General features: G+C 36.3%; 1 protein-coding gene across 1 annotated transcript in view; it reads right to left on the bottom strand.

The window, feature by feature from the left end:
- Positions 1 to 26516, bottom strand: part of Lrch2 (leucine rich repeats and calponin homology domain containing 2) — a 98967-nt gene that overhangs the window by 46377 nt on the left and 26074 nt on the right. The window contains exons 3-6 of the mRNA XM_017800240.2: positions 17280 to 17424; positions 15895 to 16021; positions 11251 to 11356; positions 11026 to 11162 (exon numbers count right to left, since the gene is read on the bottom strand). Coding sequence (XP_017655729.1) covers positions 11026 to 11162; positions 11251 to 11356; positions 15895 to 16021; positions 17280 to 17424 — 515 coding nt within the window. The remainder of the gene's footprint in view (positions 1 to 11025; positions 11163 to 11250; positions 11357 to 15894; positions 16022 to 17279; positions 17425 to 26516) is intronic.

The raw sequence follows: 26516 nt of genomic DNA, 5'->3' as shown, positions 1-26516 counted from the left end.
CTTCAAGTGGTCTTATAAGGGTTATGCTGAGTTCAATATTGTATAACTGTATTAATTTAACTGTGAACCTCAAAATTTACAGCTAATTTTGAAAGAGAAGCATCTTTGCTCTGGAAATTGTTATTGAATATGTTAATGATGTAATGAAAAAAAAAATTAGTAGATGTGAAAAACATTACCATTGAAATCTACCTGATGACTTTATATCCATGCTCAGATGCCTAGAAGCTCAGAAAGTAACCAACTGTGACTAGTAATAATCAGATATTTAGAGATTAGAAATGCATGTGCAAACATCCAATGTCAATTGCATTGAAAAAGAATTTTCCTATATGAACTGTGTATTTTAATAATGAAATGGAGAACTTTTTTAAAGGTTAAAACATCATTTAATTTATGTCTTATAGGGTTTATACTGAGTACAATATTGTATAACTGTAATAATTAACTGTAAACCTAAAAATTTACAGCCAATTTTGAAAGAGATGCCATCTTAGCTCTCAAAACGTTATTGAATATGTCAATTGTGTTGTAATGATATGCTTCTTCTAAGTATGTTGTTATTAAATAAATCATTTTAAAAAAAATGTTAGAGTCATTAGAATAAGCTACAGTGATTACCAGTTAAAATGTGTTAAATAATAACCTGATGACTATCCAAATGAATACTTTATTTTCCAATGTCAAATTAAGCTCTTAGTGAATTATATATTTCTCTCAATTTTATCTTTAGTTTTATCACGATTATTCATTTACATAGTTTTAAAAACCTAACAAAATTACAAAACTCATTAAAAACAGTATTCTACTTTCAATCTGTAAAACCTGATCTCGGTTTTCAGCTCTTTTAGTTGGTCCTCTGCTATTTATTTTTGTATTTAAAACAATATGTTTCTGCCACTTCAAAAACTTCAAGTAAAGATTCATTGGACTCTCACTAAAGAAAACTAAGAATTAAATTTCTCACATTACTACTACCATTATCATCAATACCTCAATTAATGTGGCCCTTATTAATTTCCGGTCAGCTTACTTGCCTCTACCTCACATCTCTTTAAAAACATAGTCCTGTATAGAAATTAAATAGCATAGACTCTGGAACCATGCATGGTGGCTCTCAGGCAAGAAAAACAAGGGACAGAAATTAAATGACTTGTTTAAGCTCACACACCATGAGACAGTCTCATGTAACTCAGGCTGGCCTCAAACTCACTATGTCCAAACTCCTGATCCTCCTGCCTCCATCTCTCAAGATCTGGGATTACTAAGATGTACCATCACACCCAGTGTTTTTTCAAGTTGTCACTATATTTTTCTGGATGAAATAGATGAAGAGCATCTGGCTTCACACAGATAGAAGAGTATGAAATATTTAAACAATTTTTTTTCAGATTCTTAGAAATATATTTTTGATCCTATATTAAAATGTGTCAAGTAGTAGTTTCTTAAAAGTTAGCTACACTGGGCTAATGAGATGGCTCATCAGGTAAAGGCCCTTTCTACCATTACTGATGACCTGAGTTTGGTGGCTGGGACCCGCATTTTAGAAGGAGAGCATTGACTCAAGTTTTGGTGTGACCTCCATATTCTCAGGCTGTCCTATGACTTCCATATGCTCTGACCTAACCTATACACATTGTAGGTACTATGGGACACACACACACACACACACACACACACACACACACACTCACACACAAAATAAATAAAATATAATTTAAAAATAAAAATACCAGGTTCAGAGAGATTCTAGACTGCTAAACAATACATGCCTGGAAAATGAGCTTTCCTTCTCACATGCCTTGCTCTATTGCTTCTCATCTGCATGACTACTCAGTTATGACCTTTAAAATCCTCTTTTTAATAAACTAGCAAGACTAAGCAAGGTGTTTTCCTGGGTTCTGTAAGTCACCCTAGCAAATGAATTGAATCCAAGGAAGACGCAAGGAAACCTGGATTTATAGACAGCTGGTCAGAAGTATTGGTGAGCAATCTTGTAGGAATGAGTCTTTAATCTGTGGCATCTTTGGCTATCTCCAGGTAGGTAGTGACAGAAATGAACTGGTGGTAGTACTGGCCTATAATGCTAGAACTTCCGTAACAGAGGCAGGAGGATCAAAAGTTCCAGGCCGGGGACTAGAGAGATGGCACCCTCTTCTGGTCTCTGAGGGCACTGGATGCACATGGTACACTTAAACAATGCACGCAAAACACTCACAGATATTTAATTAATTAATTTAAAATTATAGGCCAATCTAGGAAACATAGGGTAACCCTGTCTCAAGCCATTTAATTTTATGGAGAAAGGAGAGGAGGTTAGAGAGATAGAGATTGAGACTCAGAGAGAAAGACAGAGTGAGAGAGACAGACAGAGAGAGCTCAGAGTCAAATTGTCTAGCAGTAGACAGCAAGGAGTGGGTCTGAAATAGTTTCGGTCCCAAGAAACAAAACAAAGAGGATGGAGAGCTGGCACTGCAAGAAAGCTGGTGTAATGGGGAGAGGAACGTGACATATGTGACTTGTGTTACCTGATATGGGGGTCACTCTCTGGGTAAGGGAGTGTGGCTTGGTTAATGTGTGAAAATGAGACATAAGAGTAATGAGGCTGCTTCTGACCCCCCCCACACACAGTAAGGAATCCAGGTGTGCTCCCAGCAGCCCTCTCTATTTAGGGTTCTAGTTATCGAGAAGGTCTGTTTCCCTGTCTATGTGACATGGCAAAAGCAAAATGAACCAAAACAGACTGAATTGCAGGAACTCCAGTCACTGTCTGCCATAAAATCTCTTGGCGGTGGTGAGAAATTACCAAACATTTTAGTGATCTAAGTACTCTCTATTCATAGTTAACATAGAAAAAACACATTTCCCCTGTCTCTTACAAATAGATCCCCCAAAGTGAGACTGTAAGACATATAATAGTGCTATTTTTAACTTTTTGGAAACTCCATACTATTTTCCATAATGGTTGTTTCACTTTATATTTACAGACTGTACAAGAGTATAACTCATATCCTTACCAACACTTATTATTTGACTTATATGTAGGAGGTGATATTTTGTTGTGGTTTTGGTTTCTATTTCTGTGATTATTGATGTTGAAAACATTTTCATATGACTATTGGTCACATATATGAATCTATTCTAAACTGGATAAAAGGCTATTCAAACCCTTTGCCTATTTTTAAATTGTGTCCTTTTCCCTATTGAGTTCCTTATATATTTTAAATAATAATCCTGTATAACCCAGTGATACCACTCCAAGACATACTCCCAAAGGAGTCTATATACTACCACAGAGTTACTTGCACAGTCGTGTTCATTGCTGCCCTATTACCAATGGCTAGGAAATCAAATCAGCCTAGATGTCCATCAACTGAAGAATGGATAATTAAAATGTAGTATATGTACAAAACAGGATTTTATTCAGCTATGAAGAAAAGTAAAATTGTGAAATTTGCAAGAAAATGGGCAAAACTGGAAAAAAATATACTGAGGTTACCTAGGTGTAGAAAATCAAATGCCACATGTTATTTTTCATATGTAGATAATAGATTCAAATTTTTTATTTGTTTAACAACTCAGAATGTCTGTAGAGACCTGGAATTACAAAGGGGGGCATATAGGGGGAATAGGGGGAGAAAGACCTTAAGCAGGGCAGGAAAGATAGAACACATGTGCTATGGAAATACAAGGAGAGAATACTGAAAGTAGCAAGATTTAAACAGGAATGAGGTGGGAATGGGAAGATGAGGTACAAGGGGTAAGTTATTCAAAACTAAGGATGCACAAAGAAGTTTCATGGAAACTGACTACTTCATAAGCTAATTAAAAACCATCACGTTTAAAAAATACTGTAAATGGAGGTGGAATTCATGGGTGAATAATGCCAATCCCAGAAGCCATAGATTATTAATCAAAAATGTCACTGTCAGATTTAGGATATTTCCCTAGGAATCAATGGCCAGGATGGTCCCACAGGGGCTCAAAACTATACAGGTTATAACCATTGCCCTTAATTGTGACAGAACTGCATGGTAAGAACTTACTGCTGAAGACACCATACACCTCAGTTGGTGAACACAAAGAAACCATGCTGGAACTGATCAGGAAGCTTCCTCCATGCTGAAAAGACTTCATAATGCCAGAAGTTGCTATACAGACAGATAGCAGTGGTCTTCCCTGGTTTTGGAACTTACGTGATACAATAACTTTATGGACAAGAGATTTGATCTGAGGTCTACTCTGTAGGATGGAGTTCATGCCTGGTATTACTAAATAGGTACATTGTCTAAGTTCCTGCTAGCTTTATGTTTATAACCATTCAGAAGGGCTGGCCTCACTCTTAATCTCTTTGGACAAAACAGCAGTTAATGAAGAGATCTGTAGTGTCAAGGTACTGAGAAATGACTGCTGAGTGTTCACCCTTATATGGGGCACTCATTATCACCTCTTAAAAGCTCAGGGAACATTTCAAAGGGGGGAGGCAGAAAGAATGTAAGAGCTGGACAGTAAGGAAAAGTGCTGTGAAGCACTGTCTTAAGAGCATGACATGACCATGGCACTCATGAACTTAAAACAGGTACAGGGCGCATTGGGTCCCACACAGCCAAGGGGACCTAATGGCATTCTGAGAGCTGCTGAGAGAAAGGAAGTCATTGTTTTCAGTGACGTAGTCACTGATGCTCATTTATGCTCCACTGGATGCCCATGGGAGTGCCCCTGGCTAAACCCGGTGGGTCACAAAGCAAATAAATAAATAAATTAAGTAAGTAAGTAAGTAAGTAAGTAAAGAGAAAAAAACAATAATGGGCTGGAGAGATGGCTCAGCAGTTAACAGCACTGGCTGCTCTTGCAAGGGACCTGGGTTTAGTTCCCAACACCCACATGGCAGCTAACAACCGTCCAAAACTCCAGTTCCAGGGCATCCGATGACCTCTTCTGACCTCCACAGACATTGCATGACATGGGTGCACTTACATATATGCAGACAGTACACTCAGACACATAAAATGAAAATAATAGTAATTTTCTTTAAAAAAAGAACAAAAGAGTATGATCAGGACTTTGTGGGAAGAGGGTGTTCTTGGTGAAAGTGAGAGGGGGATAAGAGAGCGTGGTGGAATTACTGTAACCATGATGTATTATATACACATATGGCATTGCCAAAGAATGAATTAATAATGATGATGATAGCATCTTAGCGTGGTAGGAGAGTAGGACAGAGAGGAAGTTTCATAAGGCCTCAAAGGAAGGGTACAAAATTAACATATGAGAAAGAGTTGTTGAGAAAGAGGAAGGTTGGATGCACACCATCTCCACCTCTCCCATTCCTTCACCATCAGTTCAAAGCCAACTAGAACTGGCTGGGGCCATGAGCCTTAGGTGCATTTGCACTCTAGATGAAAGATGACTTATAATTCATTATAGTACTAAAACACACACTCCTGGATGGAGATTTAAGATGCTAATGAGACATGTGATGTATGAAACTGTATGAAGAACTACATGTAACAGATGGATCACATGTGAGAAACCCCATATGCAAATGATCCCCAAATCCCACATTAGGTGATATAAAAGCCCCACTTCTGGGCTGGAGAGATGGCTCAGCAGTTAAGAACACTGGTTGTTTTGCAGAAGACCCGGATTTGAATCCCAACACCTACATGACAGCTAACAACTGTTCATAACTCCAGTTCCAGGGGATCTGACGGCCTCTTCTGTCCTCTGTGGGCATTGCACGACACAGGTGCATTTACCTACATGCAGGCAATACACGCATACACATTAAAAAAAAAAGCCCCACTTCTTTGTCCCATGTTACTGTTTACCTGCTGCATTTTTTTCTTTGTTCTGGCCTCCTTTCCTTAGAAGTATATCTTTTTCTAATAAACTGTTTCAGCTTCTGATATTCTCCACGTGTCTCTGATTTCTTGTTCTGGGGTGCAAGAACCTGGAAGCCCTCCAAAACTGCCAACCAGACTGTCCTATCCACTAGTATCATCACGATGATTTACAAACTTAATTTTTTAAGAACTGGGGTTTTCTTGGGCTGGAGAGATGTTTCAGCAGTTCAAAGCACTAACTGTTCTTGCAGAGGACCCAGGTTCAATTCCCAGCATCTACATGGTGGGTAACAACTGTAACTCAAGTTCCAGGGGATCTGACACCCTCTCCTGATCTCCACAAGCATTTCACAACACAGGTGCACTTACATATTATGCAAGCGATACATTCATACCAAAAAAATTAAAATAGATAAAATATTTTTTAAAAAGAAGAAACTGAATTTCCCAAGGAATCTTGGGCTAGGAGAAAGAAAAGACTTGGAAATCTGGTGCCAACCAAAAGTGAGCTTGTTACCTTGAAAAGGATTTCACATAATTCTGACAATTTTTCAGACCATCTTGCAAGAAAGTCTGATGCCTAGACAATGATGTCTAGGACAATATAGCTTGACTGGGACTGAGTAGTTACATATATACTTCTTGCCCTCTATTTAAAATTAAAATTCCTGTTAGGATTCTGAAGATGGAATTTGGAGTTCACTGGACCTCTTGTTTCTCTTATGAATGTGGCCACATTGGATAAATTTCCTTTTTCTGTTTTTCACTATTACTTGATCTGTTTGTTTAATTGGCCTATTAAGGATTTGTGTCAGAGCCTTGCTTATTAGGCAACTGCTGGGGCCCAGGCTCTGACTCTAAGAACTTTAATAACAATTTCTACTAGCAAAAGGTAAAGGTGCCTGCCCTCAAGTTTCACAGCTGGTATATTCCTCTTTTTTTTTTTTTTTGTCTTTTTGAGACAGGGTCTCCCTGAACCCCAACTGGAACTTGGCATGTATGCTGGCCTCAATCTTACAGAGCTCTGCCTGTCTCTTTCTTACCAGTGCTGGGATTGAAGGCATGAGCCAACCATGCCCATCATTTGCCACCATGCTCAGCTTCAGTTGGTATATTCTTGATTACACTCTGTACTCTAAGCATCCTAGCTAAGTATTCCGTTTTTGTGGTGTATCAGACATTGAATCTAACTTAGAAGTATAATATCTACAGTTCCTGACTCTATTTCAAACTTTATGGATGTGCAGTCCAATATAATAGCCACTAGACATATATGGCTACGTAAATTTAAATTAAACCGAAAATAAACTAATAACTCAACTCTTTGATCACCCTATTCACTTTGAAGTACTCAACAGTCACTGTGGTTACAGTACTGTAAATATCACATCCATTTTGATCACCAAGTAATGTACTAATGAGCTACAGTGTTCTAAAGAGTAAATTCCAGGCTTCTGCTGAAGTAAGGCATGAATCATTTGACCACTGAGCTGAGGGGACAAAAATATAAGGATTTTTAACTGAAGCTCCCAGAAATAAAACACTCTATAATACTGATTGGCTGAGAAGAATTTCAGTGATTGTAGAGAAATGAAATGTTGCAGGTCCAGAGTCTCAGCGGCCCAGGCAATCTTACTACTCTAAATAGTCATTTATTTATCACTACTTTGCCCTAACGTTCTTGCTAATGACTGTCAGGTAAATACTTTTGGAACGTACAGACTCCTAGTTTCCAGCAACTCAAAAGTTAAGAATATCACCAGATAACATCTGAGACCTATACCAGGGATTCTTTCATTTGCTCTGTGAATGAGAATTCCTGAAAAGAAGCTGTGACTTGAAAGGCTGACGACTGGCCAGAGTTTCAGTTATGTGAAAGGGGATAGAAGGTTGCCAAGTCCAGACCTCAACTGACTTGGGTCATCATCTCTAGCTCCCTTACTAGCCATTTAGTGTCCTCCTCTGTATGAGACCTAACGCGTTTGGGGACACTAGGTAAATCCTTTGGAATGTGCAAGCAGACTACTAGCCTCTATGAGCCAAAGGTAATGAATGCCACCACATACCATCTGAGACCTATAGCTGAGATTTTTCTCAATTTTTGTAACCTATCTGCCTGATGTTTCAATCAATATACTTGAAAAATGTCTTGATTTATGATTTTCTTTGTTGTGTTACCATAAAACTTTCATGTAACTGTTAACACACTGGAACATGGTATTTGAGGGAACCTGAATATTTGACTCCAGAATAAACCATCTCTTTTCCTCCTTTGAGATAACAGCTGAATTTCTTTTGTCTATATCTATAACCCACTGACCTGACATTTCTACCAACATACTTCAAATCTGTCTTAAAATTATCTTGACTTATAACTTTCTTTGTTCCAGTATCATAAAAACCTCAGGAAACTGCTGCCATGTTGCAAAATGGATGTTGAAGTAACCTAAACCTGTGTTTCTGGGACATGGTAACTCAGTTTGGGGTCCAAAATCAACTATCTCTAATTCCTTTTGAGGTGACAACTGTATTTTTGCATCAACAGTGAATACTGTCATCCAGAATGTTCTACTGGACATTCAGACTTCCATTACTATAAAATGAGTTAAATGTTATCTCTAAAAACAAATTCATTCTCAGGTTTGACATGATAAATCAACTTGCTTCTTTTTGCTTTTTCCCATAGCAAACAAAAGTTACAAAGTTCCCCTTACAGCTAAAACTACTGCTAGCAGAACTGACAGCAGCCTTTATTTGAATTAGAAAAGGTGCTCTTTCTGTAATGCATGGAATGTGTCTTTGTCAAAGAAAAAAGCAGCTCTTTCTTCATAGGCTACAAGCTGGTGCACATGGCTTAGCAAGAGTTGCTGTGCTCCTAAATCAAATCTGCGTCTTGTAACTAGAGGCACTACTTATAATATTCTACCTCATTTCCACTTTCCAAAATCATGCCATCTGCTTCTCATTCATTCTCTTGGTCCTCCTGAGTTTATATCTTAGTTCATTCATTATCATCTTAGTAGATTCCACATGCATTTAACTTTCATTAACTAATCCTCATGGGCTAAAAAGTCAAAATTAACATTTTCCATTTGTATAGTTCTCTCATAATTCTATCTCAGTGCCAAGAATGCTTCTGAGAGGTGTCTTTGCTGAGACAACAGTACTCTATTTACTTCAGGCAGCTCATTTTCACCACGAGCATGGAGTCTTCCTAGAGGAACTCTAATCCCAACCCACATCTCTGTACCCATAACTACATGAGTCCCATGATAAATCCCACCTAAGTGAGTTCAGGGCCTATCTTTCTAAAATAATATCGACAAGCAGAATTATGGGTTCACAAAGAAAAATTTGACTTTGTGTTTTCCAAATGCCAGTGTATAACCCACACTAAAATTTCTACAAAAGTCAAAATGTTACTTCTAACAGATCATGGTGACACATGGCTCCAATACCAGCATTTGACAGGCAGAGGCAGAAAGATCAAGAGTTCAAGGCCATCTTCTACTACAATAGAGAGTTTGAGGCCAGCTTAAGACACATAAGATCCTGTCTTACAAAAAATAATAAAAAATCAAACATCGCTTCTTAGAAAGTCTGGATAATACTATATAAAAGACAAAATTTGATCATTTGATGCTATTTTTTAGAAAATATATGCAAACCATTTAATAAAGGATTCTTATCAAAATTACAGTTTTAAAATGGAATAATAAAAATCAGTCAAATCAAAGTAAAACACAAATCAACAATTTGGATAGCTCTCCAAAGAAGGTATGTAAAAGGAAGTACGTTTATGAAAAGGTGTTCAAGAGGCTATGTCATTATAAAATTGCTAATTAAAGCAATAAGATATTACCTCATGACTGTAAGTATGGCTATAGATTTTATTTTAATGACAACAGAAAGTGCTGACGAGGATATGGAACAAGAAGACTCTCAGTCTTTGTTAATAGGGCTGCAAGACATTGCAGACACTTTGAACAACAGTTCAATAATTTCATTTTCTGTACAATTTTTACTAACTTTTTGTGTATTTCAAACAGAACATCTTAATCATTTTTATACCCTCTTCTCCATCTGTACACTCCCGTAACCCCTCACCAGATTTCATGGATTTTGTCATTTATGTTAAGGCCTATCAAGTCAAGTTAGTGAATCCAGATATCCCTCAATCCAAGTTCATCCATTGGGGTCTGGTCAGCCTATCTAGAGTCACTCCGTTAAAGAAGATCAGCTCTCACTCACACAGCAGTAATCATCTGCCAATAGTTCTTTGTCTAAGGTTGGGGTCTGCTGTCCATTTTCCCAGTTCTATTCTGGGATTTTGTCTGAGTTTGCATAAGAGTTGTGCATGCTGACACTATTGCTGTAGGTTCATATGAGCAATCCTAATATGTAGCTATATATCCTGATGTAACTGCAGGAACCGGGAAAACGGAAAGGAACCAGGGAGGTAAAGGGAAATAAGTAGCCTGAGAGAGAGGAACAGTAGGAGACAGGTTTTACCAAAGGGGAAATAGGGAAAATGGGGGTATTTAACTGGGAGGGGAAGAGGAAAGGTTATACAAGGAACCATGGAGATAAATAAGAAGAAGGAATTCAAGAAAGAGGGGACCACAGGAGACAGGTATTATCAAGGGGAAAATGGGTTACTTTAACTGAGGAGGGAGAAGGGAGTGTTAGGGAGAGAAAGAGATAAGAGAGAAATAATGCTCAGCAGGTGTGAAAAACCAGAGGGAAATGTATTAGTTCAAAGCCTACTGAAAAACCATACTAAACATATCCTTACATGAGTCCATGTGTATAGCTGAAGGACATATAATAAGAAACAGTGCCAGACAGGAGAAACTTCCCAATGAATTGCAGGCCAAAATAGCCCAAGAGACTCCCAAAATTACATGGGCTATTGCCATAGCCCTTGACTGCCTCCCAGAATTTGAAGGTAAGACCTTATTGCTGAGGGCAGGGCATACTTCAGACACCGAATTTGGAGCAATGCAGCTGGAACTGACCTGGAAGTGTCTTCACTGAAGACTAGCTCTCATAGTTTTGGAGGACACTATGCAAGCTGCTAAGGGAGAAAATCAATTTGATGCTACTTTTAAATTTAATAAACAAATAAAAGGATAAAATGATGAAGACTGCTGAGAAGAAATAAATGTTTGTTACAAACCTGTGCTGGTGGTACTTGCAATGGATTGTTATCCAAAATTATTACTTGTAAATGATGCAGCTTCCTATAACAAACAGGAATTTCAGTCACTTTATTACAGGAGAAATCCAACTTGACTAAGGGGAGATCTCCTAATTCTGTTCAGAAATAAAAAGTAAAATAATTCAGTTAAATATTGCATAGTTATTCTCTTACTCAAGTAAGTGAAAACAGCAAACATCTTACCATCTGGCAAAACATGAAGATTATTTCTTCTGATATTTAGCTCTCTAAGTGAATGTAATTTTCCCATTTGTTGGGGAAGGACCTGAATTTCATTGCAACTAATATCCTAAGGAAAACAAGAAAATAAAATTACAAAGAACTGAGAAATACAAATACATTTTCAATTTTAAAATTAAAGCATATGGTTAAATAGCTAGCTAGCAAAAGTTACTTCTAAAGTCCTTCTCTATGGCTGGATTATTCAGCAGATCTTTATTTGTATTATATCATGAAGTCAATCCACCACAGTCAACAGGAATTTTCCTATGCAAATTTCAAATATTTATTTTATCTTTAAGGGTGTGTGTGTGTGTGTGTGTCTGTGTGTCTGTGTGTGAGTGTCTGTGTCTGTGTGTGTGTGCATGCATGTGCACATGAGTGCAGATGACAGTGGAAGCCAGAGGTGCTATATCCCCCTTGGGGCTGGAGTTACAGGTGGTTGTGAGGTAGGAACCAAACTCAGATCCTCTGCAAGAGCAATATATACTCTTTACCACTGAATCATCTCTCTAGTCCCTTATGCAAAAATTTGAGATTATGATTTAGTAAGTATATATAAGACAACATCTCAAAAATTTCAGCTAAAGAACTCTTATCCACTAAAATTAGAATGAGTTAAGTGTTCTTCAAGCAGAAATAAAAATATAACAACTATCATTCAGCCAAGATAAGCTGTCAATTATTATAGTTCATTTCAGATTATTTAGGCATGAAAAAGTGGAGAAGTTCAACAATTAAAGACTATGGCCAGCAATAACTTAACTAAATTATTCTTTCCAAAAGAATTACAAATATGAAAGTGTTAAAAGTCAGGCATGTCAGTTCAAAAGAATATTAAAACCAGGTAAGGAAGAATGAGATTTAAAGAACACTTCACAAGATGGAGTCATCCCTGTCACTTTCATCAGTGCCAAGAACCCATGGCTAGACAGATCCCAGGTGATAGGGGAAAAGCTACTACTATTATCCTGCTAAATAGAGATAGTACTAAAGCAGCTCCTAATGACTTATTGTTATACCCACAAACAGTGCATTTCTCAATCCTCACCGGGGAAACTTCCTCTTGCAGCATATGTTGATTAACACAGATACCACAACTGGCCAACATTCAGAGAATAGGAGACTGTAGAGTGCTCAGCCTTAAATGGGATATCTAGATCACACCCTTTCCTCCCAAGATTTAGGGATTATTTCAGAAGAGGAGGAGGAAAGATTGTAAGAGCCAGAGGTACTGGATTACAAAAAAAAATCCAAGTTTTCCAGACACAACAGAGGAGCTGCAGATAGAAACCCACAACCCTTGTGACAGTATGAACAAAAACCTGGAATGCATGGAGGAGGAAGGAATGAAGCCATATTGCTAGCTGAGGAACTATTAGCAACTGATACCTATTGGGAGGGGGTGAGTCAGTTGGTTTTAGTGGTGTGATGCTGGGAAGTTGACCAGATTCGACCAAAAGGACCCACATGCAAGAGCATTTGGCAAAGACAAATGGACTCCATAGACCGCTAAAAATAACAGAGGACACGAAATGAGGGAGCAGGGTAAGGAGGTGGGGGTAAATCTGAAAGGAGATGAGAGATGGCATTTGAATATGATCAAAATACATTATATGAAATTCTCAAGGAAGCAATTAAAATATTTTTAAAGCTATAAATATGAAAATATGTCATATATTTCTTTCAAAAGGCATATATCTTCATTCAAAAATAAATATTAATGAAATGCTGTATGGTTAAAATGTGAAATGTCCCTAGTGTCCTCATGTTTAGGGGCTTTGGATATCCAAAAGCTGCCAAGGCCAGATCCTGAGGTTTCTGGCCTAATCAACGGATTTGTCCCTTGATGAATTCATAATACGATGGCATAACAGGGAGGTGATAAAGAGTAAGGGGTGGGGACCAGATGGAAGATATATGGTACTTAGGAGTCTGTCCCTGGGACGTTCTTTCAACTGTTTCTTGTTCTCAGTTTCCTAACCATCAAGGTGTAAACTGCTCAGCTCTGCCATGCCATCAACACGATGATAAACTGACACATCTGAAACAATGAGCCAAAATAAACCCTTACTCCTTTCGATTGTTTCTGTCAGATACTTTGAGTTGGCTATGACTGTACTAATGGGCAAGAGACAAAGTAGTGGGGGTGATACAACTTTTACTTTTACTCTTGAAATGTGTGAAGAGAAACCAGAAATTTTAGAATAATGTGATCTGACATATTTCAGCAAGATCGTCTTACCTGTTATGTTCAGAATAAACTATTATTCGTGTAAATAAATTGAAATTAAAATAAATATTATTGATTCCTTACCATGGGTTTCTGATAGCAAAGTTTCAGTATAGAAAAATACACAGAAATTTGAGAGATAGCTGCCATTTCTTTAAAATTGCACAGGACACAGACAGGTATTCTACAAAATAGGTGCACATGAGTACAGGTGCTCAGAAATACCAAAGGAGGGCATCACATCCCTTGGATCTATAGGTATAGGCAGTTATGTGCATCTTAATGTGTGTGCTGGAAACCAAACAGGCTCCGCTGCAAAAGCAGTACACATTCTTAACTTCTTAGCCATCTCTCTATGCCCATGTTTCATATTTTTAAATATTCTATTTTTTTAAAATACTAAAATAAATATAAACATCCTAAATCCTTTTGACATTTTATCAGAAAGCATCTCAGTTAATATAACACAAAATATATAGCCAAAACCTGAATGAAGAAAAAAGAATGAAAAAGTAACTATAGATCTCTACGTTTTAAAGTATAATATCTAGCTGGGCATGGTAGCTCACACGTTTAGTCCCAGCACTCAGGACGCAGAAGCAGGAGGATCTCTGTGAGTTCAGGGTCAACCTGGTCTACATAGTGAGTTCCAGGCCAGCTGGGGTTACAGGGAGACCCTCTCTTAAAAAGAACAAAAATAAATAAATAAATAAATAAATAAATAGTATAATATCTATAAACCCTTTAAAACATTGCATACAGGTCAAGGAAAATAACAGAACCCTTTTATTATGAATTTGTCAGGTCCCATCTAGAATCTCTATTCATTTTTAAGTATAATATTGTAAGACACCATCAATGAAAGTGAACAGTTTTCAGGACAGACATAGTCTAAAAGAAATTCGTAGAAAGAAACAAAGGTAGCAAGGATGTTTCCACTAAGGAAAAGGTCTTAAAAGTTTTGTACTAAACACTAAACACATGTGGATTACATTTACCTCAGGGAATAAAAGCTATCATTATTTACATTTGTTCATACTATATCACAAGATCAAAAGGTAGAACTAAGAGGAGTGCATATTTTGTTCAAAATAAGAAAGATTAGTAACAAATACAGCTTTATAGAGAAGAATTAGGGGTGGCACAGAGACACACAGAGAAGTGTCCATTGGGGAAATACATAAGTAGATGTCTCAGGGATTCCCACATTAGGAAGTGGTTATATCTAATCATTTATAAGATTTCTTATCATCCCAAAATTTTGTGGCTCTACAGAATAAAGTGAAATTCAAGGAAGTTTCTTTGTGTTATATCTGGACATGAAGATACTTCTCAATGATTAAACAATTTTGCTGGCATTATTTCTTAACAATACTCTTCATTATAACATTAAGTTCCCATTATAAAATTATAACTCATAAAAAGCTACTAAACTTTTAGAGATAATAAAGTCATACTTAAGAAAAATCCAGAAGCACCAATTTATTGGAAAAACTTTACCCAAAACAAGACATAAAATAAAATAAGCAGCTTGGTTCAATGTGTAAAACTGAAGTAACCAAAAGATACGAAAATTGTCCAATGCTTTGAGGATCCAATTGCATTTTGCTCTGTAAGTTCAATGTCCTTTAAATTTTTAAATGCTATTATTCAGACTTAGCACATAAATTTCCATAATAAACCGCATACAATTGCTTCTTTACGTGTATTTTTGTCTTAAAGTGTTATAAGTAATACGAGCATATTACAGAAGAAAGTTTGTTAATTCTACTTCTATAGTTAGCAAGCATTGTACTCTTTGTTTTACATTTTAAAAGGATTGATTGATTGGTTGATTGATTGATTGATTGATTGACCGATTGATTTGGGGAATATGGAGTCTCATTATATTACCCAGCCTGGGAAAAACTCCTAGGCTTGCGTGATTATTCTGCTTTCCCTCTGGCATAGCTGGGACTATGTGCATGTACCACCAACACACCCAGTTAGAGTTTCTATTTTTATCCCTCTTCTCTAAACTTCTACATTAGTCCTATAAAACCTCAGAAAAAATATCTTTTCCTTAAGAACATTCCCACCCACAAAATGAATACACAAATACTTATTCATTTGAAAGATATTTCTGAAATCTCAGAAACCACACCTTTTAATGTATCCAAGGCTAGGGGGCTAAGGAATAACTAGGCTTTTTATAATTCTGGATACTCAGACATAAATAATTGTAAATGAAAATTTTACTCAAGGGAATTTAGACATATTCCATTCCAAGTCATTCCATTTTTGAAAACTACAGTGAAATTCCACAAAGGAATGAGTTTATTTCCAAACTCTATATTATACATAGTATATGAAATTAATACAACTATTTTACTCACCAACTCCATCAAATCTTTTAATTTTCCAATTTCTTCTGGAATGGATACCAATTTATTATTACTGACAACCAAAACTTTAAGAGGAAGATCAAATAGATATTTTGGCAATGTTGACAAAAGATTTCGACTGAAACAAAGAAGAAATTCTTATTATGATAAATATGCCTGAAACACTACTCTATGCTGAAATGCACAAGCCATTTCAAAAGTATATCATAAGCTTTCACCAAATAACAAGTACCATTTAATGTTTATTTTATAACAAGCACACGTAGATTCCACTCATGCACTGTGCTATTTAATCTGCACATCATCCCAACCTGGTGGGTAGTATTATCTCCATTACACAAATAAAAAAATGAAGCCTAAAACTGATGAAGTGACTTGCTTAGGCATAGCAGAGATTCAAACACAAGTTTGAGTGCAACATTTCTGCTATTTTGTGTGATTCTGCTCACCTATCACCCACTTTGATCTGCTATGTAGGAATATTAACAGTACCTATCTCAAAATGATGTTAGAAGATGAAATGAGGTAATATGGGTAAATCATATTGGAATACTGTCTGGCACATAATAAACACCTATTAAGCATAAAATAGTTAAGGATATCAGTCAGTGGTAAAGTGCTTGCCTAGCATACACAAGACCCTGGATTCCATCCCTAACATCTATATGTCCATTCTTGAACTAGCAAGAAGTTCCAAGCAGTAAAACACTACTTCAGTGGTGTTTGTAATGTTTCACTGTAACTAGAGTTCCACATAAGTGGATGCATATGATGGATCTTCAACTGAGGAAAATATTTATGATGTAAAACCTTCCTCTCAAACTGAGAGCTAATGACCAGCATGCGTGCAGGCATAGAGATTACCAGGAGACACCTTTTAGAAATGCAAGCTCCACAGCAAGCCTAAAGGATCAACATCTACTTTTAACAAGATCTCTAGGTGATTCCTGTGTATGAAACTTTGAGAAACACTGCTCTGAAGAAACAGACCAAAAGTCTACAATGCAATTTAGGCATAAACAAAATATAAGTAAACAATGCTAAGATACAGATAGGCTACATAAGAAATCCAAACAGATTCCTTTGCTACTAAAAGGATTAAAACCATACAAAACAATTTTAAGACTTTTTTTAAATTCTTATATTTATGCAAGTTTTCCTATTTGTATATATGTGCACCACATGCATGCAGGTGCCAAAGGATCCAGATGAAGGTGTTTGGTTTCCCTGGAACTGGAGTCAGAGGTGGCTAAGAACCAGTTGATATGGGTGATGAGAGATGAACCCTGGTTCTTTGCAAGAGCAGCAAGTACTTTTAACCACTGAGCCACCTCTCCAGGCCCATAAAACTTATTTTTAAAGAACTGATTGCTTACCTAATATTAAGGTATGTTAACATCTGCAGGTTCTTAATGGCTTCAGGAATGATTTTGATGCAGTTATGATATAAGTTTAATGTTTCAAGTGGTGCAAATAACCACACGTCAGAAGGAATTTCGGTAAAACGATTTCTGGAAAGATCTGAAAAATAAAACCAGTGTTTCAGTATTAAGCACACACCTGTTATCTAGAGTAATTAACAGAACAATTTCCACTGAGAATCTAAGAACTATCGAAAATATTATGAAATATCATCCACCAGTAACTTGAAGGCAAAACGTCATTTAGAAATATAGTCATAGAATATATGTTTACTAACAAAATGAACTTCAAAATCATATTAGCAAAATGTTTCAAAATTTCTTAAAACCCAAATGTACTATTTATCTTTACATATACCAATGAAGGGAGGTATTGCTCGGTGGTAGAGCACTTGCCTAGAATGTACAAGGTTGTGGGCTCCATCATCCTCTGCAAAACATACACACACACACACACACACACGCAAAAAAAAAAAAAAACCAAAGAATTCTCTCTGATCTTTAAAAACAAGAAAAATGTGCCATAAACCCACATTCCTTTCCATCTCTCTCTTCATCCTTCACAGCCAAATTTATACAAATCCACAATGCAAAATTTACCATGGACTTTTCAACCCACATCTAGGTTTCTATTTTCTTTCACATCCTCCAAGGTTAACAAGAGCCTCAGTATTGGGACTGCCCCATTCATCTGGAAACATTTTCAAGCCCTGGCCTAGAAGACTACTCTTCAGAGTCTCTATTAATCTCTTTCACTTGTTAGTTGCTTTGAATACATTTTTCATCTATCTAAATCATGAATTTTGGTATGCTCAAAAGCTATTACATAAGACACTCTTACCTTCTTAGGATAAACTCCTTTCTGGAGATTTCATCTCCTTCCAGGACCAAATTACATTTATATACTGACAAATTACAAATTAAGAATATGAATAAACAGCTTTTTGTTGGTTGGTTGGTTGGTTTTGTTTCATTTTTTATTTTTATTTTCTTGAATTTCATAGACGGAGTCTTGTTACATAGCTCCATCTCACTTGCATGTCACTATGTAGTTCGAGCTGTCCTTGAAGTCAGACTCCTCCTGGTGTTGTGATGACAGGTGTGCACCACTATGATTGATTTAAATACTGTATTTTCATGTTCAGGTTTTCCTTTTGATACCCTTCAGGAACCTCAAATTCTACAAGTATAAAATCTAAGCTCAAAATATTTGCTACAACTCTACTTCTTTAATCTCACACATTGCCACCCAAATCCCTCTTGGTAAACTGCTCATGCAAATCCCGGTATTCACATTTGATTCCTTCTTGACCTGAATTATTCCAAACAGACACAAATATGCCCCATTCATCTGAGTTTTCATAAAAATAAAATTAAGGAGTTATTATTTGACTACTGTTCTATTAGAGGTTTATTTGTTAAATAAAAATTTGAAAAAAAATGACATCATGGGATGGGCTAAAAAAATACACAGAAAGGGTTTCTCCACATCAACAAAATAGATACTTTTGGCTAGATAGCTGTTCTTGGAGGTTATGTCGGGTGCTATAACATCTTTACTAGTGTCCCTTGTATTTAACCATGCTTAAGCTCTGACAGAAAAACAAAAGACTGGACCTAATGTGCAAGTCTCTTCCTTGTGTTGTGACCCACTACCTAAATAATTATTAAAGTAATTATGTTATGAAGAAATACAATTGCTTTTACTAGTGTATTATACTTAAGTGGCTTAAAATATAAGAATATTCTGAAACATATAGCTATATCAGGGAGAACATCTATAGTCCCGCCTGGCCTACTCATTCACCATATTTTCTGTCATCACAAGGAAAACAACCTCCTATAATAATGCTGAGCTAGGGGCTGGAGAGATGGCTCAGTGGTTAAAAGCACTGACTGATCTTGCAGAGGACATGGGATTGGTTCCCAGCACCCACATGGTGGCTAGCAATGATCTGTAATTCCAGTTCCAGGGGATCCAACACCCTCTTCTAACCTCCGCAGGCACTGGATGACATGGGTACAGTTACACACACGCAGGCAATACAGTCACACACATAAAACAAAAATAATAAATAAAATATTAAAAATAGCAAAAATAGGTCAACACAGAAGAAATATTTCCTCCATGTTTCCAAGCGAAGCCAGCCACGGTCAAGCAGGACCTTTAACTTATCTTCACATAGACAGAACTGGTAAAAGAAAGGAGCCAGGCTCCTCCCAAGCCCATGATACCCTGAAGAACAGATCCTCAAATGGACTTAAGAGTTAAAATAAATTGATTTATCTAGGCCAACTGTAGAGTCTTAAACACCCAAAAGGAAAGTATAACCAAATATTAAAGAGGTCAATATTTTTTAAGAGTCCATATGTACAGCTGAAGGCTACATAACAAAAAACAATGCCAGATAGGAGATACCTTCCTTTGAGTTGTTGGCCAGGGTGGCCCAAGAGACTCCCAGACAGTAAGCCAGGACAGAACTGGGAAAATGAACAGCAGACCGCAATCTTATCTAAAGGAATATTCACAACTGATTGCTACTAGATGAGGAACAGCTGATCTTCCTAAAACAAGGATCTCTAGATAGGCAGACTAGATTCACTGGATGGACAAGCACCGGAGAATGGCTTGGGGGGCCCAACAACACAGTGGAGAGGAACAGAGATGACAGAGTATATGGGCTCCAGTGGAGGGGGGGTGATGCTATGGGAGGGTGCCATTTGGGAAGTGGGTATATAGATGAATAAAATTGTTTGCGATGTTCTGTATGATATACACACAAAAAATCAACAAATTTAACAAATCAGTTATATTTGAGGAGGAAGCATAAAAGTTTACTTCACGTTAGTAGAGGTGATAAACATTACCACTGAAATCTACCTGATAACTTTATATCCACAATCAGGTGCCAAAGATTTGAGTGTAACCGACTGTGACTAGATACATAGAGACTAGAGACGCATGTGAAAACATCTAAGTGTAAGTAGCATTAAAAATGAGTCTTTCTGTAGGAAACAGTATACATTAAAATGAAATGGAGATCTTTTTTAAAGGTTAAAAACTCATTCAATTTTATGTCTTACAGGGTTTATACTGAGTTCAATATTGAATAACTGTATTAATTCAATTGTGAACCTAAAATTTTACAGCCACTTTTGAAAAAGATGTATCTTTGCTTTGGAAATTGTTATTGAATATGTTAAAGCTGTAATGAAATGCTTCTAATCATGTGGTTATTAAATAAATTTTAAAAAGAAATTTTAAAAAATAGCAAAAATAAGAGTGAGAAAATGGATAGAATTGGAAATAACTGTGGCATTAGCACAAAAAAGGTAAGGGGAAGGGACAGATATGAGGAATAGATGTCACTTAAGAATCAAGAATGGTTATAAGATGTTGGCCTAACATTTAATGATGTTATCCAACAAAGGAGTGGAAGTAGAACCAAATTTTTATGTTGCTGCTACTGATGGCATCTCTGTTTTCCTTTTAGCAAAAAACGTGTAATCAATTGTTCTAGTTTATCTGAAAGACTCAAGGAGGATTAAGTAATTGTCAGACAGATGACTCTAGATCTCAAAAGTAAGGTATGAGATGAATAAAGTTAGAAATTGTATGGCTATGGTTGGAATGATAGATAAAATCATAGAAACAGAAGGTATCACCTAATCTGAGTACTAGTATAGAAAGAGAGCTGAAGAATGTTATCTGCCAAGTGTGGTAGTATCTGTTACTCGGGATGCTGGGGCAGGAGAATCACTTAAGCCAGGAGCTTTAGACCAATCTGGGTAACATAACGAGACTTCCATATGGAAAAAAATGATGATGAAAAACGAAGAAAAAAAGGAAGAGAAGAAGAAAGTAGGGTAGATTATCAGGAACACTAATATTTTAAATACAGAAAAAAAAACAACAAGCAGAGAATGCAGAAAAATAATTGTCAAGAAAAAAACATGGTAATCATATAAAGATCTCAAATAAGTTAAAATGTAACAGAGGAAAATAACAAAAAGATTTTATTATGATAATCTAAATATATCCATATATTATTTTAATGACTTACATATTTTTATATGGTGTTTTATGTTGTTTCTCTTCCAAAATAAAACGTTAAAATATAGCCAGGCATGGTGGCACATGCCTTTAGTCCCAGCACTCAGGAGGCAGAAGCAGGTGGATCTCTGTGAGTTCGAGGCCAGCCTGGTCTACATAGTGAGTTCCAGGCCAGCTAGGTATACAGGGAGGCTCTGTTTCAAAAAGACCAAAAAAAAGTTAAAACACAAAATTAATTAAATTTATATTCATAAACTACTTTCTAAATGTGTTCATATGTTTATTGACTAAAGACCACTTAAAATTTCAGTAACCATTATTCTAATTGAATAGCATTTAAGCAAATAAGGCATAATAAAGTGAAAATTATAAATCAAACCACTATAAAGTCTGTAATTAAGGAAATTTAATTCTACAGTGTTTCACAGTTTAAATCAGTATAAACATCCTTTCTAAGCCAAAAGAAAACTACAAGCATGGAAGGAAAGATAGAAAGTGAAAAAAATAATTTGTGCCTTAATTTTGTGAGATAGTTCTATCTCACACTAACAGCATTTTTTGTTTACCCTACAAAAAGTGAAGATTAACCTTTATATAGACATAAGAGATAAAATTAACTGATTTAAAAATTTAAACTTATGATATATACTTAATAAAGGAGCTCTTATAACATTATAAATGAATATGTACACTCTGCAACTAGTATACTACAATATAATAGTAACAGTGAACATATTATTCAAGAAATATGCACGAAGTTAGTATTTAAATAGAGTTCCAGACAAAGGGGTTGGAAGAGAGGGATAAGGGAAGGAAAGGAGGGGAGGAGGAAAAGAGGGAGGAAAAAAGGAAGGAAGGCAGGAAGGAAGTTAGTTTCCAACAGGACCAGGAAAACAAACTACTAATTTATTCCTGATTGGGAGATACATTTCACAACAGTTTCATAACATACCTCCTTAAGGAACAATAAGAACTTAGGAAAAGATAAGTATAAAGATAATCATTTTTTCCTAACACACACAAAAAGATGAAAATTCATCAGCTTCCGATAGTAGGCTGAATGGGGGGCCCTCAATCATAATCAGGACCTAGTTGCTAGAACCTGCTACCTTATAAGGCAAAGAATTTGCAAATGTAATTAAGAATCTTACCATATGAACATATGAGGGATCATTCAACTGAACTTTATATGCTATCACATGTGTCATAGTAAGAAAAAATGACAAAACATGCAGAGATCAGTGGCACATGCTTGTAATCCAAGCACTCTGGAGGCTGAGCCAGAAGGGTCTCAAATTTGACACCAGCCTGGACTACATAATGAAACTGTGTCTTACAGAAAAGGAAAAGATGGGGGGAAAAGGCAGAGGGAAACCAGAAAGACACACTGTAGGGAGGGCCACATAAAGAGAGAGATCAACACTGGGGTATCACCATAAGATTTTCTGCTTATGTGGGCATGAAATGCCAGCAGCCACCAGAAGCTTAGACAAGACGTGAATTGCCCCTACAATCCAGAGGGAGACTGGCCTTGCTGAAACCCTGATTTTCATCTCAGAAAACTCACCTCAACAATTTATCTCCAGAACTGTCACAGACTGTTTCTACTGTTTTAAGCCACTAACTATATGATCATTTTGATAGCACTCACAGAGAACTAATACACTCCACAGTATTAATCACAATTAACAGGAGAACGCCTTTAAAGACTTTTAAAAAATTAAATAGCTTTGTACTGCTCACTTCAACAGCAAATATATTTTTCAGAGGCCATTTTTTTCCTTGAGTGTCAGAGTGATACCTCAGTTAATTAATATCCATAAAGATAAGCATGTACATAACAAATAACCTATTTTTCTTTTGTCTCATTTTTAAGTATAAATCATATCAAAACCACTGTTGGCAGTAAGTCAGCAGTAGACAGATTGCTGTGTACTGTTTCCTGCCTTCCTTCAAGACACACCTTATAAAATGCTGGGAGCCTTTTAGAGATGCTAATAGATCATCTGAAATAATGTCTTTTAAATTATGTTCTGTATCACTATTGAGATTCAAAGATCAAGGAAACTGGAGAAGGAGGAGTAGTCAGATGGAATGGAAGTCTGTTTGCTGTCTCCCAAGCTGCATTCACAAGCACCACAGATGGGTCCATCTGCTGCCCTCTGTAATGCCTAGCCCATTAGCTAGCATTTCTGCCAAAGTACAGAAAGTAACTTCCAGAAATTATATGAATACTACATTAATTATGCTCATTTCATTTTGCTCTTATTCAATATACAAAAGAATATGATGGTTTTAGTGAGCGAGTTGTAAAAATTGTCAAACCTTAAACTAAGATAAATGAGTCTTCTGCTTTTAATAATACAGTTTTCTGTAGTAACTTATTTTTAAAATTCTATTAATATTTGAAAGCCTGACCACTTTTATCTCTAGTAAATTCTCCAATAATGATGTAAGCTGTTGGAACATAGGCTCATCCTTCAGAGAGGTATCGCCATAAGATTTTCTGCTTATCAGACATTTAAGTATAACCTGAGAAAGACAATGATATGAGAAAGAGAGAGGGGGGAGGGAGAGAGGGAAGAGGGGAAGAAGGAGGGAGGGAGGGAAGGAGGAAGAAAGGGAAAGAGGAATATAAAATTTTACTTAAAGGAATATAGTTTAATGAATAAAATCTTTTAAATTAGAACTTAAAATTCTTACCAGTAATAATCCGAGTGGAACTGAGGTGACTATTACACGTGTGCATACCTGTGCATGCACTCACATACCCGCACACACACACACACACACACACACACACATACACACACACCATATAGTAGATCAAAATTCCATGCACTTGCCATAGATTATTTCTAATCCTTATAAGAACCTCATAAGGTAGCTACTGTTCCTTATTATATATATGAAGCAAAGACAGTTGAATGACATGCTTGATATTAAAAAAAAAACTTGTAATAACTGACGGCACTGGGATACTGAACTCAGATGTGACTTCAAAGCGCATACTCTGTGTGTAATTTTCCACTCTTCTACTAATATGACCTCTTGTCTCACATTTCAAATATTTTGCCCCATTCCAACCACAATCCTCGGTCAGAGGACTTATAACTCTCCTACACATATACATACCCAAGATTGCTTCTTGTGATAGGAAACAAAACATATTTGTTCAGTCCCAATTTTAGATTCAGAAATTAAGGAACATCATTATAAAACCTCGGCTGTTCCTACTTTAACCAATTCAGAATTGTTTGCTCTGAGATAACACACAGCCTTCTTGACTCCTTAAAGAATTGAGCCCTTAATAATGTTTCCATATTTTAATGAATTCATTAAACAAGGATTAAAGAAAATTAATTAAACTGATTCCTTCAAAAGGAGTATAGTGAAATAGACAAAACCACTGTAATGAATTTTTGTAACGGACTCTGAAGAGTCTGAAATTTTACTCTTTTAGTCAACAAGTTAGCTTAAAGCTGTTATATGGATGCTAACACAGAGCATGAGACACCTGTGTGAAAGATAAAATATATTATTATTCCAGCCCAGATAGTGGCATAAACAGTTTATTTGTATCTGTTTCAGTTGCTACTGAAATCCTACTGGGCTGGTGTAGATGGGACCAGATGAACACAAACATGCAGGTATACCATATTATAGAAGGGGAACCTGAGCTGAACCCACATCATTTATAACAGCAAAGCATGCCTGCCTCATTTGAAAGATGATATTTTCATTTTCCTGGACAGTAAGCATGGCTATTGACGTCTCTAGATCTCCGATCTAAAAACACTATAGTGTTTTTCCAAGGATGTAAGCCAGTCTGACCTTTGCTCTGGAGGGAAGCATTAGGGTTATCTTGCAAGACTGCTCACAAACATCCTTGTAAAGATGGTTCAGAACTTAAAGCACTTAGTGCCTCCCTTGTGAGACTTACAGAAACATAAGGCCTATAGAAAACTATCTCCAAAAAATATCGTTCCGTTTCCATAAAGGGTTAGAAGCTGCAGACTATGGGCTGCGAATGTAGCTCAAAGGTATACTGTTTGCCTAAACATAAAGAATGCATAAATTAATACTTAAATACTGTAAGTACAAAATTATCTGCAGTCCTATAGGCAAATTCTCATCCTAAACTTCCAAGACTTATTCCCCTATTTTCAACACAGCATCCTGAACTGACTCACTGTCATTCATTTACCAAAGTTCTATTAAACATTAACTATGAATGAGAAACTAAGTGTTAAGGTAAATCAAAAGTTCAGACACCAACTATAGGTAATACCAATTCTTATTTGACTCTAGCAAAAAATTATGTTGGCTTAGATAGTATTAATAACATTTCCATGAAAGGAATAATTCAAAAAGAATCACCACCATTTATTTCTACTAAAATTGTAACTTTTACAAAGGTCTAGAGACTGAACCATATGATCTCATCCTTGGGCTATACTTTAAAACCCACAGAAGTCTTAAAGAGGAAAATGGATAAAGAATTTACTCAACAGATGAGCACTAGACTGTATCTGAACTACACTTTTGATTCAGCAAGAAACTTCCAAAATCATTTAATGACTCATTATTTCAGTGCTATTGAAATTCGTTAAAAACTCTATAACAAACTAAAACCCCAAGATGATACAAACAATAAAAATAAAGGGAAATTTACCAACTTTACATAATGAATGGTAAATATGGTTCATATAGATACAACATAATGGAACTAAGGCCATTGTGGTCATTTTTAAAACTTTTTATTTTTATTTTATGCATGTGAGAATTTTATGTGTATTTCATACATATTTTATATATGAAAGTGCACTCATGTTGTGCAGTGTCCACAAAGGACAGAATAGGGTGTTGGAGCCCATGAAACTAGAGTTAGAGGTGGTTGTTAGTTGCCGTATGGGTGCTGAGACTCAAACCTGGGTCTTCTGCAAGAGCAGCCAGTGCTCTGAATCACTGAGCCATCATTCCAGCCCCCTGTGTTCATTTTTATGACAGGAATATATATATATTATGCTATAGGAGAATACATAAAAATGAACTCGCTTATTTTCTACATGAAAATAAAAAAATATATTCTTCTACTATTTCTTGGTAACTACTGTTACTAAAATGTCAGCACTCAG

This window comes from Nannospalax galili, unplaced genomic scaffold (assembly GCF_000622305.1).
Source record: "Nannospalax galili isolate Female #2095 unplaced genomic scaffold, S.galili_v1.0 scaffold641, whole genome shotgun sequence".
In the NCBI taxonomy this organism is placed as follows: Eukaryota; Metazoa; Chordata; class Mammalia; order Rodentia; family Spalacidae; genus Nannospalax; species Nannospalax galili.
The sequence above is the reverse complement of the archived record's forward strand: the minus strand, read 5'-3'. Positions and strand labels throughout refer to the sequence as shown.